Source organism: Hyposmocoma kahamanoa, unplaced genomic scaffold (assembly GCF_003589595.1).
Source record: "Hyposmocoma kahamanoa isolate Upper Pololo Valley unplaced genomic scaffold, ASM358959v1 101, whole genome shotgun sequence".
Lineage (NCBI taxonomy): Eukaryota > Metazoa > Arthropoda > Insecta > Lepidoptera > Cosmopterigidae > Hyposmocoma > Hyposmocoma kahamanoa.
In genome coordinates, this window is record NW_020653333.1 from 2,941,043 (window position 1) to 2,961,572 (window position 20,530).

Sequence of the window (20,530 nt, forward strand, 5' to 3'; positions counted from 1 at the left end):
AGCGTCTTTATATTTTGAATCAATTGCTTAACTTCTTGTGATAGTTGCGAAACATTACGCGGTGTCCTTGTACCGCGGCCGAGGTGCCGTTTAGTGGCGTTAAAACCAAAAAATAGTTTAAACCAAGGGTAAGCTTGTTTCTATGCATTACTTAGTGACGTAGGAAGTGTTCTAAAATTGCACTATTATTATTCTATTTTAAGGTTTCGGCTTTTTGGAGAAATTACCAATATAACTTTGTCTTTTAAACTTCGCTTCGAAGTTGTTAATGAGGAAATTGATCTTTATTTGTTTATTTATTTGTAAACAAATTTGTAGGTTCGTAAAAATAAAGCAAAATGGGCGATCAGCAATTTTTCCTGAAGTGGAACGACTTCCAGACAAACATGGTGACCTCCTTCAGGCATTTGAGGGACGAAAAAAGCTTCACAGACGTGAGTATGAGCAATAGATCTTCTAATCATAACCTCACTTTTCTACTACATTTTGTTCATAGTAGGTACCCTTTTTTTTTAATATTCACAATGTATCACGCATTTACTTGTAATGTTTATAATAAGGGATATGTTAAGGTTGTAGCTTGTGCTGATTTGTAGTCCCTGTTTATAACAAAAGTAAAAAACATAAATATAATTATAAATTAAATGGGCAATTCAGGACAAACATTTATATGAAGAATTTATTTGTTTTTCGTAAATTTCATAGTACTTATGTAAATAATTTTTGATGATGTAGTGATCCCCAAAATAAATGACTTAAAAAAAGAAGATGGTAGTCAGAACATTTGAGAGTGAGGGAATGAAGAAATCAAAACAAACCTAAAAAAAATTGTGATATAAACTTACTTTTAGACTTAATATTTTGTGTAAGCTTACTGCTACCAATAACTCATCTGAGTGTATAGCTAATAAATAAAATCAAATGCTTAACTTCTTTCTATATGATGTGAGCGAATTACTGACAAAAATGTAAGTTTTAGAATTTTTAATTAAATCTTTTTGTAATAGAAACTTTTTACACACACAAGTTGAATTACGTATTGAAATGTTAACAGTGATGCTAACTTGCAAAAAGGTATACATGCATTTACCAAATATTAAAAATGCGTACACAAATCGAGTGAAGGTAGAAATGTAAAGGACTGTTTTTTTTAGTTGGAACATGAATAATACACATTTTCAAAATTTATTTATCATGTTTTTACCACACGATAGTTTTAATTTCCCAAAAACATATTTTATTTGATCCAATGTTTAAGATTTAAAGCACAGACTATTTGATTATGGAACTTGGGACATAGTGAGGGGATGCTTTTGGCTACATTTTTATATTATTATTATTTCTATTTAAATAGAATAATCAATATTTTATGTAGGCATTAGAAGCAATTGAATTATATTAGCTATTAAATATTTATTTTACAGCAAGAATCAAATACTTTTTTTTAAACCAAAAGGACATATTTTGTAAGAATTAACCGAATTAATTTTCACACACCAATGTGTATAGACACAGTGTAATAATTTCACTTTTACATGTATTGCCCTGTTCTTTTTTTTATGCAATATTAAAAGTAACTCTTTGAACATGATCTATGAGAAATGAACATTACTGCTATCCTTGGCATAACTAACACGTCAACCACCACACCAAGTTTACATCTAAAAGGAAAAGCTGCAGCTTTACAGGAGCGATTAAAAATTTTAAAAATAACATTACTCATTAGTACATACAGTACTTTAATATAATGTATGACCAAATTAAATATAAAAACCACTATTTTCTTATATTAAGAATATTTATAGTTTCTCAGAAATAAATAATAAACTCTTTTAGGGTCGTATTCCAGAACTCTATTCAATACTCAAGTCAGGACATGAGTATTGCAGTGAGCACTGAAAATCATACTCAAGTCCTTGCCATTAGGGTCGTATTTCCAGTGCGTCAAATCATACTCAAGTCTGCTCATATCCTGACTTGAGCGTTGAGTAGAGTTCTGGAATACGACCCTTAGATTTTTATTATAGTAAAAAGTACTTTGGCAGTTATTTATTATTTATATATGGCAAATAAAAAAGAAATATATTTACTATAAACTATAACATAATATTACTCTGACTATGGATATTACAATTTGTCAATACAAATATTTTATTGCTGCCTGGTCATTCTAATAATTGGTCATACATTTTAAAAGTACAAAAACGCTATCAGTTTTAAAGATTCTCAGGAACAATATTACAAAGTTAGTTTGTTATAAACATGCAAGTGTAAAAGTGTGCAAAATACATACTTGCAATAATCATGCGAGATTGTTGATTTTATTTTTCTTAGACTAAACAATGGAGTACAGAATAATTACAAACTTAATCGAAAATAAACCTGAAAAAGAATTATTAGGTGTATTTTGAGCAGGAAAATCCGAAAATGCAAGTTTTGGTAACTTTCGAGATATTGATATCAAGTATTTTTTTCTGATATAAAACTTTGTTTCATCCTCTCTTAAATCTGTATGTAACATTTCTAAAGAAAAATGTCTCCTCTTCATCTTTACTATAAAATTTACAAAATATGTATTATTTCAAATATAAGTCCATATTTTCCAGTTACAATGAAAATATGTCTCAAAGCAATCAGAGAGATGTCTATTGATAGTTAAAAATATGTTGTTTTTTGCAACAATAAAAGATATTTATCATTGTTGGCATTTATATCTTCTAAATACAAAAGATATTCTTGCATTTACAATGAGTACATTATTTTATTCATTTAATTATCTATAATAATACACTCCCGGACACTCAATTCGAATCACCTCGCATTTTCAGTACTCAATGCCCTGATCTTAAACAATGTTTGATTGATCAAAAACTTTTAAGCAATTTTGTAACTAATATACTAAACGTCTTTTCGGCCGTTCCAAAGTGACGGGTGGGACATTTTGACTCCTTTTTTCTTGAATTTTAAGTAATTTCTCCCTAACCATTGGTTAATTGGACTTAAAATGAAAATATCATGAAGCCAGATATGCAATTCAACTGCGACCATTTACATAAATTTATGACATTATTTATACTCAAAACTTTTAATTTTCTAAGTGTGCCAGGTGGGACACTTAGAAAATTAAAAGTATATATATCAAATTTTAGAAATTTTGCTCTAATATATAGTTAAAACTACTGGAGACAGACTTCTCATGAATTTCCTGGTAGTAAAAATCATCAGAAAAATGCTGTCACTTTTTAATTGTCTTTTTTTATGTATTGAAATATCTTAACTATGAAAAGCTTACAAATTATGGATCTACATATAAATAGTGTATTTTTTAAATTCTATGGATTCAAAGGTAACTTGTCCCACCTGTCACAAAATGGTGTCCCAATCGTCACAATTTAACACACCAAATGTTGAACTCCGAAATTAAACCAACTGTTACACCTAGTAAACGTCGTAAAAAGTCGAATCCATGAAAATACAATCATTTAGTCAAAGTAAAAACGTTTAGAAGTGTGTCCCACCCATCGCTGTGACGGGTGGGACACATTTCCAAATCTTAATATTTACGTTCCTATTTACGTGCACAATGCCCAACCAAGCTAAAATAATGACCCTTAGCATAATTGTTGCTTTTATAAAAGCAAATGCCAATAGATTGCATATTTATTAGTTAAAATAAAAGTATATATGTTTCATTGTGACGGGTGGGACTTGCAATTAATATTTATTGAAACTTTAATAACTCCTCACCACATATATTTCCATGCAACCGCTTATCACTATTTTAAAATTCGTAAATTGTATTTTCTTCGACATTAATAACTTTTTTAGAAAGACGCACAAATAACCGCGAAAATTGTGGCTAACATTATTGGAGAAAATGCTTCACTATAGACGACAGCACTATGGCTGCGTTAATGAAGACAAAAAATACAATAATTATACAATATCCGAAAAATCTCACTTCTAATGGGAAATGAAGCTATTTTTCCGGATTTAAATCGCGTATATTTGTTTTTTCAAACAAAGCGACGTTTCGGGCCCTTTACAGGCCCCATGGTCACGGTTTGACTGAATTTTACACTTTTAATGATTTGATTTATTGGGCGTATTCTATTACATTTATTTCTTTCGTGAATTTGGGTATAATTTTTGGTTTTCTATGTGTGTCCATTACACCCATGGGTATCATAGATATAGGGTTTGTGCGATAATGAGTGTGTGTGTACGTTATTATTATTATCATAGCAATAAAATTGTTGTCATACGAAATAGTTACATCAGCTATTGTTTATTTGTTGTTTGTAATCAAATACATTTCAACAATTGTACCCTAGGTATAATAAGGCCACGTGATCAAACGTCAAAAGTGCTTTCATCAAATGAAAGTCATAAATGATACGAAGTATATGAAACAAATTATGTATATTATGTGAAATTTTATATCTTTTCTATTTGAGTACAAAAAGTTATCGACCAATCTGGGTAATTTTCAAGTTTGTTCTCTCTACGTAATTTTGGTGGCAATACTTATTATTTGAATATTCGAATAAGTAAAATTTACGTTGTAACACCACGAACGAGAACTATTAATAACCACGCGTTGCCGGTAGATGGCGTTGGAATCAAAATAGAACGCGCTGTCGAAGTAAATTACCATTTAAATTTCAAAAGTAAATTGCTTTGTATCGAATCATAGGGCCTATGAGTGGCACTCCAGTACTTCCACCGGGTTACTTGGATCCCTTCGGTACAATTGGTCTACTTTCCTGTTTGGTCTACTTCCCAATCGGTCTACTTTGCCGATCGGTCTACTTTCCCGATAGGTCTACTTTTAAGATAATAATAATAATATAATTTAATTAATAAAATTTTTAAAAAAGGTAGAAGACAATAATAAAATTTTGGTTACAATTGTTGGCATACAAACATATCTTATTTTCTAAAGTGACAGAATTTGTAGGAGTCTGGAATCTAAACTAGATCACAGATCTGTGTCTTAGGCTTCCAGGCTCCCCACTTCAAACTTAATGCCATTTAAATTTACACCAATTTTAATAGAGATGTAATGTAACGATTTTAAACTATACATAAATAAAAATAACTAAGGGAAACCAGTATTTATAACAGTCGTGTGTAGCTGTGTGTACGTGTTTTTTGTAATTATGATTGCATGTATAGATGTTAACTACCAGCATTAAAGTATAAAAATGTTTGCGCGAAGAATGTTCTAACCGACTGCTTTTGCGCGATTATCTGAGTAGACTCATGATAAAAGTAGACCTATCGGGAAAGTAGACCAAATGGGAAAGTAGACCAAACAGGAAAGTAGACGAAATGGGAAATTGACGAATCGGGAAAAACAAGTGGACCGATCAGGAAAGTAGACGAATTGCGAAAGTAGACAAAATGGGAAAGTAGACCATTTGGACAAGTGGACCATTCAGGAAAGTAGACCGATTGTACCTTGTATGAAAGCTCATAGAATCGGCGGTCCTCGTCATAGATTGCCGGCTGCCGTTTCTACCGGGTGGGAGCTGACATCGATGATGAGCGCGATTACGTCTCTTATGTCGATCATACTACTACATCAATAAACGCCATTGAACATTTGGAAACTCCAAGCGTCTTTTTTTACTCTTCTTCGCTACGTATACCCATCACAACATGAAATATTAAATAATATTTCAGGATACTACACTCGTATATTAAATAACATTTCATGGTAATATTCTAGAATATTTGAATAATAAAAATTGCCACCAAAAAAAGGGGACAGAAAACTAGAAAATGACTTAGCAGAATTGGAATCATAAATGTTCTGAATACAGTGACAAACTACAACATACTAACATATTCCTAATACACTGAGCTCCTAACTGCTTACAGTGTCGGCTGCATGCAGTTGTATACAGTCTGTGTTTTTTAACTAGGACAGTAATAGGAAATCTGAAACTATTATTCATCTAGTATGAATTCTATTCATCATTTATTGCAACCGTGGTATATATACAGTTGTTAGAACTAAATAATAGTATCACAGGGATCCTTACAGAATATAGCAAATTGAACATAAATCAAGTTTATATTATAATAACTTGTAATATTAATTTCCACCATGGAAATGTACATGTTTGGATTAGGTATTATAAATACAATTTATGAAAAACATTTTATTAAATTTGACCAACTTATGCTGTCCCGATTTTTTTCTTCGTATACAATTAAATCGTCCTTATAAGAAACTTGAGTCTTTTATATTAACATTAAAATAAATTACAGAGCTTTTTTGCTAGATATAAGCTTGAAATAAAGATCCTAGCAGAATAATAAAAAAAATAATTGTGACCTGCATTTTTTAAGAATTATTTAAAGCAAAAGTGTGGTAGACATCTTTACTAGACACAAAAACAGCAACACTTAACGCTAAAATGTTGCAATACGTTATTACAATTGGTTAATTAGATTGTAAGAAGAATAACAATAACATCTGATCTGTCAATATAGGTATTTTTCATGGCATTTGCCACTAGCCCTTTAACTAAAAATTGCATAAAAATGCTTTTCGTTTATTCATTTTTAAACCACTTCAAAAAAGGAGGATGTTCTCAATTCGACTGTATGTTTTTTTTTGTTTTATATGTATGTTACGCGATAACTCCGGTATTTGTGAACCGATTTTCATGATTCTTTAGCGCCTAACTTTAATTTAGGAGCAATTATTTTAATGGTTGATTTTGCTATTTCTCCAATTCAAGGCGGTTTTATCTCGATATTCTTTGAGTAGTGAGAACCGATTGTTATTATCTCCAATGTCCTGTGTAGTGGCGAATTTAAGGTTATTGTAATAAAACTTAGCAAATAGATGTAATTCCACGTACTTTTGAGGTCGGTTTTTTTAGTAGTCTGTACTGAGATTATTATGAACAAGTCACGCTTGACCAAAAACTTTGCCATGCAAAATTGTTTTCATAAAAAAGGCTTAATATTTCCCAAGACAGATTCCATTTACCTCCTATATTTTCGGATTTCTCCATACTGTCCCAGTTAAAAAAAACATACTGTATATGGACTTTGCTCATGCAGATTGCAGCGTCTGGTAACAGCCTAAATTAACCAATTCTGTTCATAGTTAATTACGAAATATGTTATATTAATTAATTGTCTTTTTTCCAGGTGACGCTAGCGTGTGAAGGACAAACGTGTAAAGCGCATAAAATGGTCCTCTCCGCGTGTAGTCCATACTTTAAAAGCTTATTAGAGGTGAGTACATTTTTCTAAGAAAGTCTATATTATTCTTCCAAAACAATCAAAAGTAAGCTTTAAGTCTTCAACTTACAGTATACAGTTCAATACAATGTATACAGGAGCTCAGTTTTGAAAGTTTAATTTCATATCTATTTACAAGAACATTTGCCGCTCTAAATCGGAGCCAAAATACCAGGCATTTTTTTGTGCGTTTATTCGTCGTGCGCCTGATGGTAAGCGAAACGCCTATCCATAACAATTGCATTCACCACTCAGAGCTTTAAATCGCAAAGATCTGAGAGTAACTGCCACTGCGCCCGTCACCCTGAGACATAAGTTGACAAGTCCCATGTGCCTGTAATTTCACCAGCACTCTTACCCTTCAAAACCGGAACACAGTAATGCTGACATTACTGCTTGGCGGCAGAAATAGATAAGGTGGCTGTACTATCCTAGACGAACTCTTTTACAAGGAACTCCACTGCTTCTAAATAATAAAGAATTTAATTTTGTATTGTAAGATGTGCTGCATTCCCTAATATTTATAGCACATTTTTGGATGTTTTATTTTGATCAAGTGTTACCGAGCGGCATACGTCAGGTCTCAAACTGATGCCGTCAAAAAAACAACGTAAATATTAAAAAGGGGCCAAGTTCTCTCTGGATAATTTAATTTTAGAACTAGCAAAAAGTAAAGAATGTAATATCAAGAATTTAAAAAAGTGAGAATTCTAAAAATGCAAAATTAAACATTTACATTGTTTTGGTAATATATCAAATGCGAATAATATGTTACAAATTTAAACGAGGATGACCATGCTATTTGTAAGAAAGTCATGTGCGTGTTAAGCGGCACGCCTGTTTATAGCAGTTGCAATGCCACTGAGAGATTTAAATTGCAAAGATATGAGGGACATTGCCACTGCGCCTGTCATCCTGAGACATAAGTTGCCAAGTCCCATTTGCCTGTAATTTTACTGATATCCTTGCCCTTCAAAGCAATAATGTTTACATCACAAGGAGGTCTGCTGTCACTAAAGATGTTTTTGTGAAATAATTATTTTTCCCATTATAACTGCGATATTACTAATAATCTTCCCAAATAACACAGTAATTTGAGCCCGTATAGTTATGAGCGCGGATAGCGAATTGTAAACAGTACGAGGATGTTATATTATGAACAACACAACAAGGTGTAGGCAAAGATGTAGTTTTATATGGAAATACATTTGAGTGCAAATAAATCGAACCAACAACAGAACTATTGTTGTTTATTTACTGATTACCAGTATTTCTGTTGGTATGGTTTTTGTCATTTTACAACAGACAAGTTGCCATTTTAATTACACAAAAACAAGACGCTTAATTGGGAGGTCCTTGGGTTCGATTCCCGATATGACCAATTTGAAAAAACGAACTATTCTAAATTAGTTGTGGTCTGGTGTTCTGAGTAGTGGCCCGTGGTAAATTTTATTGTTTATAAAACGTCAAAATGTAAGTCGTTCAAAAACGTTTACAATACGTATTCTATATATGTTTTCACGTATTTTTAAAAGTTCATATATTTTCCAACTTAGTTCAAAGTTTTATTAATAAAAGTTATATTATTTTATAACGTATATTTTCGATGGACATCAATTTTCAACTGGCCGCATAAGCATAACCAACATTTAGTCGATAGTCGATGGAATATTTTATCAACTGCTTGCAAGCGGGCAACACTTTGGCGCAATGAACTGTCATTTTACTCCATCTTCAAAAAAAAACAAACTTTATTATATATGTGAAATTATATAACTCTCTCATATTTAAGCACGAAAAAGTTGTCGACTTGTTTCGTACGTAAAATCTTTAACTTCTTTGCTGAAAAGTTGTCATTTTGTCATGTGGACCTTATTACTTATTACGATGCGATTTGAATTTCAGTTGTTTAAAAAAGACAAATATACACAATTCAGATCTTTTACTAGATTTACAGTACCGGCACGCTATGATGGCCACCATGAGATATAAGTTGACAAGTTCCATATCGTCGCTTTACTTACTGGAACTCGTATCTCAAAGGACAGAAGAGAAAATGCAAAAAATGGATTGTATATATAAATTTTGCGGGTTGATTTTACATCATATTTCTTTCATATTCACACACTGGCCTTTATCTATTCTTATGGTCGTATTCTAGAACTCTACTCAATGTTCAAGTCAGGATTTGAGTAGGGTTTAAAGCACTCGAAATCATACTCAACTCCCTGCCATTAGGGTCGTATTTCCAGTGCTTGTGTTTCAATTGCAATCCTGACTTGAGCATTGAGTAGAGTTCTAGAATACTACCCTTAAAGTAATACATCCAAATTAACCCCTTGATAAGAAATTTAAAATAAATAGAAAATTTTGCCATCCTGAATAATCCCTCTGTAAGATACGAGTTTGAGAAAGTAAGACATCGATACGCCTGTAATTCACCAGCACCCTTTTCAAAACCGGAACGCAGTAATGCTCATATTACCGTTTGGCGGCAGAAATAGGTAAGGTGGAACTACTTTCCTGGACTAAGTTTTTCACAAGGAGCTCTGCTGCAATTAACATAGTTTTAAGTATGACTAACATACATAATTTTTTATAGATCTCAGTTGTGTGTTAATAAAAGATTTATTATTATTATCACCAGGCTCACGACTTGTTCGTCCCGGCACGTTATATCATTTTCAATTTATATACAACAAAATAGTCTCATTTTCAATATATAACATAGCAAAAATCTAAGTACTTCCATACTATAGTCCTATTAATTTTGCACTCATACGAGCAGACAGTAATAATAAAGCAATTGCTTTCATTCACCCAATTGACTGTGCAATCGACTCTCGACATTGTTTATGCGAATAAAATGTATGTATGACGTTCTTTACATACACGCCTACTTAATGCTAAGAACATACACGGCTTTCCTTTTGTGTAAACTTCCAAAAAAGAACACGAATCGAATCGATGAAGTTCAAAAATGTAAACAAAGGTGATACTATTCCAAAAAAAGATTTTGAGAATAGTGGAAACGTGAAAAGATCTAAAAAATAATGCAAGATGTTTTATATTGTTCTTAAATTGTTGCATGTACAGACAAAATATTATCCAATTATCATTTTTATTTAACACGTTCACAGTCCATGACTCCACTTGGAGTCGCAAATTGGCTTCAACCACACCTAAGTCCACGCATACCTGTGGAGTCACAACGATATACTATTTCACTTGTTAAATAATATTTTGGTTCGTTTTGTAGATTAAATCCCTGTTTTTATTTAACTTCTGAATTTGGTAGTCTTTTATAGGAATTGCAATTTTTCAAAAATAAAAAAATAAATTGTTTCAGTATATTATATATAATGTGAGAGTAAAAGACAAAACCAACACTATTTCTTCACACAAATTCTGGGGGACTGTGAACGTGACTGGGTTTAGTAACTTTTGGAAGAGGGATTACATGAGCACACCAGAGAGAAGGAAAAGCCCCAGTCATCGTCGAGAAATTAACTACGTAATTAAGCAATACTATAGTCCATTTGTTTAGGTACTTAACTAAATGTAAACAATCTTGATACATCTTTTTATTGAAACACATGCTTTACAAATCAATAGGTATAAAAATAAGCATGCAATTTCATATGAAGCTAAGTATTTGTATTTTGTATTTGAAGGTAAGGGAAAATCATTTTATAAATGTATATTTCATTAAATAGACATCTCAAGATTGTTTACATTTATTTAAGTACCTAAACAGATGGACTATAGATCTTAATTTTTTTTTAACTGTCACAGGGATCATTCTAGACTATTTTTAGTATAACGCACTTGTGTTATAGAAATCGGAAACAACGACGGTATCACAAACACTCCTGTTCTCTGTCCGACATCAGTCCGAAACAATTACTGTAAAATATTAAAATAAATTGTGGTTGTTTATCTTACCGATATCTTGGATTTTATAATACTCTATGTGAGTAACGAGTTTGCCGAATAAAACTGAGAAATGCTAAAGTCACGTGTTAAGCTCATTTTCAATGAATACAAAAGTTTAAAACGCTCCCCTGTAAACTTGGCCATTTCGACATACGATACTTTACGTAGTAGGGGTCGATTCATTCAAATAAGTCATTATACCATACCCATTGCTACGGCCGCGACTCTGAAGTAAGACTAGCCTACAACTGCGTTCGCCCGTGCCTACCCGCTTAGTGGAAAATCGCACTAATGCTTGACCTACTTATAAGACAATTATAATAATAATAATAACGCCCACACTCATCATAGCCCCGCACTAGGGAAAACCCTGTGTCGCGGGTGCCATGGACTTTGTTTTGTGATTTGGTCGAGAATTACTTATTTTACAGTAATTGTTATGGACGAATATCGGACGAAGTAGATCCCCTGGGAATAGTGGGAAGTAGATCCCCTGATCCGAGACAATTTTTTTTGTAAATTTATATCAAGTGACGGGACGAACAAGTCGCGCGTCTGATGGTAATCTACACTCCTGTCCAGTTACAGTGCCAATCAGAGCTTTAATTGCAAAGATCTGAGGGGCACTACCACTGCGTCCGTCACCCTGAGGCATAAGTTGAGAAGTCCCCTGTGCCTGTAATTTCACCAGCACCTTTACCCTTCAAAACTGGAACACAGTAATGATGACATTACTGCTTGGCGGCAGAAATTGGTAAGGTGGCAGTACTACCCTGAACGAACTTTTTCACAAGAAGCTCTACTGCTACGAATAATAGAAAACTTATATTGAACTTTCTACTTTAACCTGGCCGAGGATCGAACACAGGACTAATAAATAGACACCCATTCTCCTAATCAGCCAGCCTTTTAAAAAGAAACTTCATATATTTTTCAATAACATTAGCTAAATAACACCACTTTTAGGGGATTACAACATTATCAACACGGAATTCCATTAAGCCGTTCAGAAAACTGCTTTATATCCATACAATAAGAGCAAAAATGACGCGGTCAGTTTTCGTTCTTATTGCATGTAAGCTTTTTCTGTCCGGCTTGTGAACGCTTATTAACTAACAGCTTGAGTATACATTTTGTGTTACATTAAAAATATTATGTTTTGAATTCCAGGAGAACCCCTCGAAGCACCCTATAATAATCCTGAAAGACGTGTCGTATTTGCACCTGCAAGCGATCCTCGAGTTCATGTACGCCGGAGAGGTCAACGTCTCGCAAGAACAGTTGCCCGCCTTCCTCAAGACAGCAGCTAGATTGAAGGTACACCCAACCTATACCCACAGCTTTATATATACAGGCAACATAATACATATAATCATGCCTTTCTCCTACTGGCGTAGGCAGGCACTCATGTCAATCTCGTCATCCTCTAAAGGACTCTTCATGGTACTTTTAATCCACAGAACAATAAATATAGTAGAAGTGGTTAGTTAGCGTCAGACACGTGCCAACTATAGGTCACGAAAGACCTATTTGAGCTCAGGTTGCAATTTTCGCTTTGAATGGTACGGTTGTGTATTTATTTCGAGCAAATTCTCTAAAATTCTATAGTCCATCTGTTTAGGTACTTGACTAAATGTAAACAATCTTGAGATGTCTATTTAATGAAATATACATTTATAAAATGATTTTCCCTTACCTTCAAATACAAAATACAATTACTTAGCTTCATATGAAATTGCATGCCTATTTTTATACCTATTGATTTGTAAAGCATGTGTTTCAATAAAAAGATGTATCAAGATTGTTTACATTTAGTTAAGTACCTAAACAAATGGACTATAGAAAAATGCCTTATTGTGCTATTTTGGGGTGCAAAAATGATAGCTGAACCAAAAATATTACCCGTGGTGGTATTTCATGTCATCGAAAAGTCTTATTTTAATAAATTTTCTGTTTATCGAAGTATTTTTTGTTGCAATAAAACGAAAGTAAAGCTTATGCCCCTGCAATATGGTCGCTTCTTGTTCTGAGAACTAAACTAATAAGTCCAATTCGTCGTCGTTCAGCAATGAACCGCTAGATGACAGCACATTGATTGAAATTTCAATACAATATCAAAACGTCGTAACTTGTAATAATAGGTATTGATTGTATTGATCTTTGAACGATGTGCCAACAGGGTAAAGTTTAAATTATATTAACAATCCAAAATTTGTGAATTAGTGTTTTAAGTTAAGAGTGTGCGACTTTTGGCGACATCGGTTCTAATAGTAATCGAGGCTGAAGGCACTTCCACTGGTTTTTTTGTTCCATGTTTTAACCTGTCCTTTTTTAAGACATTCCCAATCTGTTCGAGATACATTGAGCTCTATTTCTACCCATGTGTCCATCCAAATTCGCTCTATTAATTTGAGCCGTCAATGTACCAACATCTGTTTTTTCTAATGACCAAACTATCAACGCATTCCCTTTTCTATCCTGGCCACTACATCATCACACCTCAGAGCTCTTTTTTTGCATTGGTATTTGAAAGTGTAAATACTCTGTTTAGCCCTGGGGGTCTACTGTCTTTCTCTGTCTGACATCGGTCCGAAATAATTACTGTCAAATAATATTCGACCATCGAGTATACACGATTGGCCAGGCCGAATTCGAAACAATTGTCGTCAATTGTTTCACTTCAAAGCGACCAGTTTATTTAATTTTCGAATGATGAACAGTCAAGAACTTCCGTAATATGATTCCAGTTGATATTTAAAATCTTTAAACTGCCATACGAGCTGCAATCCTACTGCATCACAACTGTAAAATAGATGTTGGATAGCAGTGTCGATGTTGTTGGTGAACTGCACTCGTGATGCAGCTTGTATGATTTCACCTTTAGATGAACTGACACTTAATAGCAGTGGTAATGAAAAATTATCATTAAAATCATGTATTTGTTTATCGTTACAGGTTAAGGGTCTTGCTGAGCCGCCACCACAAATGCCCAGTATCAAGAGGGAAGGCTAACAGTTTTAGTGCCCTAAAGACTCTTAGTGTACCAGGAACACCAATCTAACTTATCAACACATTACATGACACAAAATACACAGTTCTATTAAAACATACAGATTTTCAGACCATACAGTGTCTTTCCGTTCGAATTTCAAAATACAAAATCAATGCAACAATAATTTTTCTACACATAGGGGTGTAGTCAGACATGCTACTCCCAGTGCTCTCCAACTGCATTGAGATTGCAAAAACCTGCAGTTGGAAAGCAGTTTGGATGAAGTCATCGTTCGCAACAGCACGTTAACTCTACTAACAATCAGCAGTTGTTGCAGTAGAGATGCTCGTGCGACTACGTACAAGACTTGTTTCCATAAGGAAACACAACATATTTTTTAAACAAACCGTACTTCTACACTTTAGATTGCTGTGTGCCTAAATAAATGAAAAACACCGATATATACACAATATCTAAACATAACACAACACAACATACACATTTTTAGACAATGAACAGTATTTTTCTGTTGTCAAGACTTACGCTTTTAACTTACAAGTATGTGCCTATACATTTTAGCGTAACGTATTTATGTTGTGTGTAACCACAATATACACACAACAATAACATACAACACCTTTAGACAAATAATTAATATTTTTTCCATCAGACTTATAAATTAACTTGCGCCAGAATTAGAAACATTGTATAATTTAATATGTTGTAAATTTTACAATTTATAAGTACTTCTATTGCACGCTTTTATATATACACAAATTTTCTCTCAGACCCAGACATCTTAGTATACTTTACTATGTCAGGGTTCTACGTTAAGTGGTATTTAGAATTTTCATCTTTCTAAATATCGCGTACTTGCTTTCCCAACACAATGTCACAATAGTACATATAAATACATTACAACCAAAAAACCATATCAATGTTATTGACGGTTTCATTTTAAGGCGTGTTCGCACTGATCAACTTGCTCTGCAGCACACACATGAATGTTTCCACAAAACGAGTTGCATGCAAGTAACTTATAATGTGTAAACGCGTAAAAAAACTGACCTGGTTTGTCAATGAACAAACTATTAAATAATATAAGAGCATGTAACAAGTCTATTCTTTTAGACGTTATTTTTATTTCTCTTCAAATATTGTTTTTTTTTTCTTTTCAACGGCAAAAATGAAGCTCTAGAGGCGCGCCCTACTTTTAAATTGAAATTACTTTAGTTCTATTTTTTTTGCGATCGTTGGTCATCCATACTTACTTGAATCAGCCGTGCTGTCACTATACAGGGTTATTTGTAAAATACGAACAAATTCGCAGGACTATATTACTGATATTATAAACAACAACTTTAGATAATGTATTTAGCAGTCAGGTAGTAAGTTCAAACGTGCAAGCGTCCTCCTCGACGACCCCCACCTCCACTCCTGCATTTTGCATAGGACTGGTATTTACGCTAGCACTTCTTTTATTACCGCACAGAGTTATCATCATTTATAGTCTGTCTTTTCTGAAGATGGAGTAAAATGACAGTTCATCGGCCAGTGTTGCCCGCTTGCAAGCAGCTAGTGATTGCAGTCGATAAATATTCTATCGACAGAATGTTTGTTACGCTTATGCGATAAATAGTCGAACTTGTTTCATTTGAATCATTATCGGCCCATTATTCGTCCAACTGCTGGGCACAGGTTTATTTGAATTGTCAATTTTTGAAAGATAGAAATAGGAGACATACTTCAATGTTGTTGATTTTAATTTTGGTATACATAATCATATCCACATGTCGTTATTAAAATGTTTATGAATAAAAAATTCATTTCGATACATTAGTATCGAATATTTTGGCCTATTAAGGCCAACTGTCAAAATAAGAATAATAAATACAATAACGCAATCATTAGAACGTGGTATCATCCGCAATTAAGACGATTTTTGGCAAAATTTTACCTACTTTCACAATTTATCGTCAAACCTGTCGACAACAACTACATGACTATTTTATGAAAACTGACAAACCTGCAAATGTCATTTTACTCCGTCTTCAAAAAAGACAGACTACAGAGCGATCTATTTAAATATTTCTATTTTTGTACGAAAGTAAAATCTGATGAATGATCAATAAAACTCATGGAACAAAAGTGTTGTTTTTATGATCTTAGTAATATAGTCCTAAGAGATTGTTAATGCTTTCCAAATAACCTTGTATATATGGACATTAAAATAATGCATAAATTTTCAAACACTATAGAACAAGAATTGTTTTTATTTATAAGTATTAACTCTCTAAAGTTTTATTTAAAAGTGTAAATACTCTGTTCAGCCCTGGGAGTCTACTCATTCTCCGTCCAGAATACTGTCAAATAAAAAAAGACAATGTGAAGTATGAAGCTTCATTCGTATCATGCGTGTTTTAATTTGGTCGAATGTTACTTATTTCACAGTATTTTTTTTTTGGACGGATGTTGGACGGAGAATGAGGTTACAGGACCTGTTCCTCCAATTTAAATAACGAAAATATCCATCTTTACCTTATTGCTCCCATACCGAGTTACCTAACTACCAAAGTATAGTTTTTATCCCCCAAATTTAAGAATATTATACCGTCATTTACTTTCTTATATCAGTAACTGCAATTAAATAAACAAGTAGTCCAAAAATATTGCGTAATATAAGTTATTATTTTCGTTACATTTACTCGCTTACAACCAACTTGCCCGATGCAATTGCAGCCTAAATTATGTGTTAGTAAATCACACAAAAGCATAATATTTAACTATTGGTATTATTATTATTTTCAATTTGAGGAGCGATGACAAAAACCGATAAATCACATTTTGACTTGGTCTTATTTTTTAATACCAAACGGTAATTTTTGTACGTTTGTATGAATGTTCTTTTTTTATTATAATATCAAGTGACGGGTCGAACAAGTCGTGCGCCTGGTGGTAAGCTACACACGCCTGTCCATAACAGTTGCAGTGCCACTCAGAACTTTAAATCGCAAATACCTGAGGGGCACTGCCACTGCACCCGTCACCAACCTAAACAGCAACTAAATACGTTTCAAATGGATCTGAACACATTCATTCAAAAATTGGATTCGTCGATTTTTGTTCCGAAGCTCCTCAACTGTAGTTTCCACTAAGCAAGTTGGCAACTTGTGTGCTGCTACTGGTCTAACATAAACGCGCCCTAAGCCAATACATACGTAAGATGATTGGTGATGAGTTTTTCGAACTGCAAGTGTTAATTTGGCCAGTTTTATTGTAATTAAATAACTTATTGATTCCCTTCACCAACAGTTGCCTTAAAAATAACTAATGATTTACAGATTTGTGACACAAATTTGTATGTCGATTTAAAACAAAAAATTACAACAAGACAACGGCGTAGTGTTGTCGTAAGTGTAACTTGATAACTAGATATGCAATAACGTGTCAAACAATATGACTAGTTTTACGAAAATAGCGAATTTTGCAAAATTTTTACGTTGTTTACGATAGTTTGTTCTAAAATTTACGTGTAACTTGCAGCAAAAATTTTTCAGGTATTGATATTAAATTTACGACTCAAAGGCCTTTGCAACACTGGTTAGTTTACACGGAAATGTTTGTTAGATAATGGCGAGGTTGTCGCCAATGTGGAAGGGTGATAATCGCGAATTTTTACACGAAAAAACTATAATATTCTTTCGATAATCGTATCTTAGTGACGAGCAACTCTCGTCGTGTACGTTGGTCTTAATAGTCAGTGAAAGAGACGACAATTCTTTTCCAGATCTGTCAAGCTAGGTTTAAGAATATTAAATCACATAGACACCAAAACTAACGTATAATTTGATATGAATACAAATCGACATACAAGTTAAATAATATGTAGTATATAAAGGTAGTATACCCTACGTAACATACTACGTACGTGTAGATATACTCTTAATACCTACCCTTGTAAAACTCACGGGAATTACATCAAACTAATTTCATATATGCATCTCTTTCTTCTGTTAAAGTTAAGAAAAGGTCAGAAGACTTCATATACGGCATATTTTGTATTGCAGAAATCTTCTGTCCTTTTCCAACCGATAACGATAATAAGAGATGCAAGAAAAATTAATATAAATTTATTTTGGATTCACATTAGCGATGGGCAATTGTTACTAAAAAAATATCGAATAAAGCGATAGTTGCATTATCCTATATTCTATTTAGTCGTCTTTTACGTCGTTACTAAATTAGTAATTACTAATTAAATTTTCGGTGTCTTAAAAAAGTCCTCTGTACTATACTACTGAATGTAAAAAAAATGATCCTATTACTTATTTAGTACCAATCGATCCTATTACGAATTTATTACCAATCAATCCTATTACTAATTTATTAACAATTAATGCTGTTACTAATATTTGATCAACAATCAAAAAGTGTAGTTGTTAATTAGTAAGTAACTGATATCAACAATCGAATTATTTCAATTATTTTTAGTAACTATCGCCCATCGCTAATTCATTCATTCTCTTATGGAACACCGAAAAACTATTTTTTAGACATAAGCTGGTGCAAAACCTCCAGTATTGCAATACTAGTGTAAATTGTAAAGGCCTACAAATTCGATTCTGGCCATTTTGTGGTATTTTAAACAGCTCATTTAGTTATTTTTAAATCGCCCCTTTCCTAACTGCGTAGTTGATATTTTTATAAGTAACTTTAACTCTTACAACGAGTTTGACATTTCATTTTAACCGAAAATACATTAAAATACCATAAGTTTTTTTAAAACAGTACTATAGACGGACAAATCAGTCAAAATTCCGCGTCATTTAATAACATGCATAATTGAACGGTGTTCTCTTAAATTAAGACCCTAGACCACTACAACCGGCATCATAAAAACAGGAATTTTTTTTCATATTTGATCCGTTCTTACTACTTGTGAAAAATAACCTGAAAATTAATCAGCGGCAAACAAAGAATTACAATGGCTATTTGTTAGGCACGGCTGCAAAGTTGTTGTTTGTCACGAGTGCTTCTATTGAAACCTTAACAAGCGAAGGATTCTAAGATTGAACCACGAGTGAAGCGAGTAGTTCAAAATTAGAAACCTGAGCAGCGAGGGTTTGAAGGCACGAGACGCGAAACAACTTTACTGCCGGGCGAAACACACAACTGTTCACCTCACTATAGCGAGGAAAATGGTAGATGAAAGAAAAACAGTTGAACTACAACAAACCAGTTTTTATTTTCATCGAAAAATCTATCGTCAATTTCGAATTTCAAAAACCTTTTCCACGCTAGCGTGGAAATAACGCTTTTGCGCGCAGATTTGTAATGAGAAAGAAAGCCTTTCCGAGCTAGAGAGGTGAAAAATAAATTACTAATCGAATTACGAGGAGAGGGGCGAAATAAAGAATGTTTAAAATGAAAATTTGTTTTCGTCATACACAGACGCAATTAAAATAAAGAAAAGTTTATTTAATACTCTTACGTACGAAACTTGACATACGAATTTAAACATTCCGGTTTCATAAATTCACTTTTTACGTTTTGGAAAGTAACGAACGTCTTCTGTGCAGAACATAACGAATTTTTGTGCATATCGTGCATCCGTGTTCGTATAAACTTAAGAATGATCTTGTCTACGGAACACAATGTTCGATTCTCTTACAATACACACAAGCAATAAAATCCTGTTGACAAAAGTGTACACGCGTAAATAACAAATAAATTCCAAATATTTAAATAACACTTTTGTACAAAGAAGTACTTTTCTTAAACACCTTTTTGTTTAATTTAGAAAATAATTGTTCATTTATTTTAAGTTCCCAGAAAATACATTTCAATGTCATTGTATTTTAATTCTATTAGTTCTTAGTTTTTAAGGTTCTTTTTTACGTAGCATTATGTACCTTGTGGAATCAGCACACTTCAATTTACAATTTGCGATGAATATTTTGTTAATTTGCAATTATTTTGAACGTATATTCTACAAGAAGAAATGTAGCTAATAACTTAGTGCATTGCTAACTCAGGGAACCCAGCTATGCTTATAGTAGTTTAGGTTCAGTTTTGCGGAATCAACGAAGTTGATATGGAACAAAATTGTAGAGTTGGGAAAATACGATTTGAAAGTTAAAAGAAATACTGAATGAAGCCAATAAATTTAGTCTCGTTTATAAATGGATAATTAAATATTATGTCTAAATAAAAATAATCACATTATTCACAATAAGATCCATTCAGAATTTTTATTTTTGAACTTTCAAATGTGATATTTCCTCAATTTCACTAATTTTTGCGACAGTATTTGGTTTTAAATGCTATAGCATTTAG

The 20,530-nt window shown here is 33.0% G+C and overlaps 1 protein-coding gene across 2 annotated transcripts; it reads left to right on the forward strand.

Moving 5' to 3' along the window:
• LOC113230656 (longitudinals lacking protein-like) lies at window positions 1-16,218 on the forward strand. 2 transcript variants are annotated; one of them, XM_026464676.1, is made up of 5 exons: window positions 1-128; window positions 319-434; window positions 7,174-7,260; window positions 12,373-12,519; window positions 14,158-16,218. In XM_026464676.1, the coding sequence occupies exons 2-5, from the start codon at window positions 339-341 to the stop codon at window positions 14,212-14,214; spliced, it is 387 nt and encodes a 128-aa protein (XP_026320461.1). In that variant the 5' UTR covers window positions 1-128; window positions 319-338; the 3' UTR covers window positions 14,215-16,218. The 2 variants fall into 2 exon arrangements, with proteins under 2 accessions (XP_026320461.1, XP_026320471.1); XM_026464686.1 differs by having other exon boundaries at window positions 72-128; window positions 311-434.
• The last annotated feature ends 4,312 nt before the right edge of the window (window positions 16,219-20,530 follow it).

Bases quoted from the DNA above. Each gene is read 5' to 3' on its own strand.
- LOC113230656 (XM_026464676.1), top strand. From the start codon at position 339: ATGGGCGATCAGCAATTTTTCCTGAAGTGGAACGACTTCCAGACAAAC. The intron at 435-7,173 runs GTGAGTATGAGC...TCTTTTTTCCAG, and splicing joins ACGAAAAAAGCTTCACAGAC to GTGACGCTAGCGTGTGAAGG. The intron at 12,520-14,157 runs GTACACCCAACC...TTATCGTTACAG, and splicing joins AGACAGCAGCTAGATTGAAG to GTTAAGGGTCTTGCTGAGCC.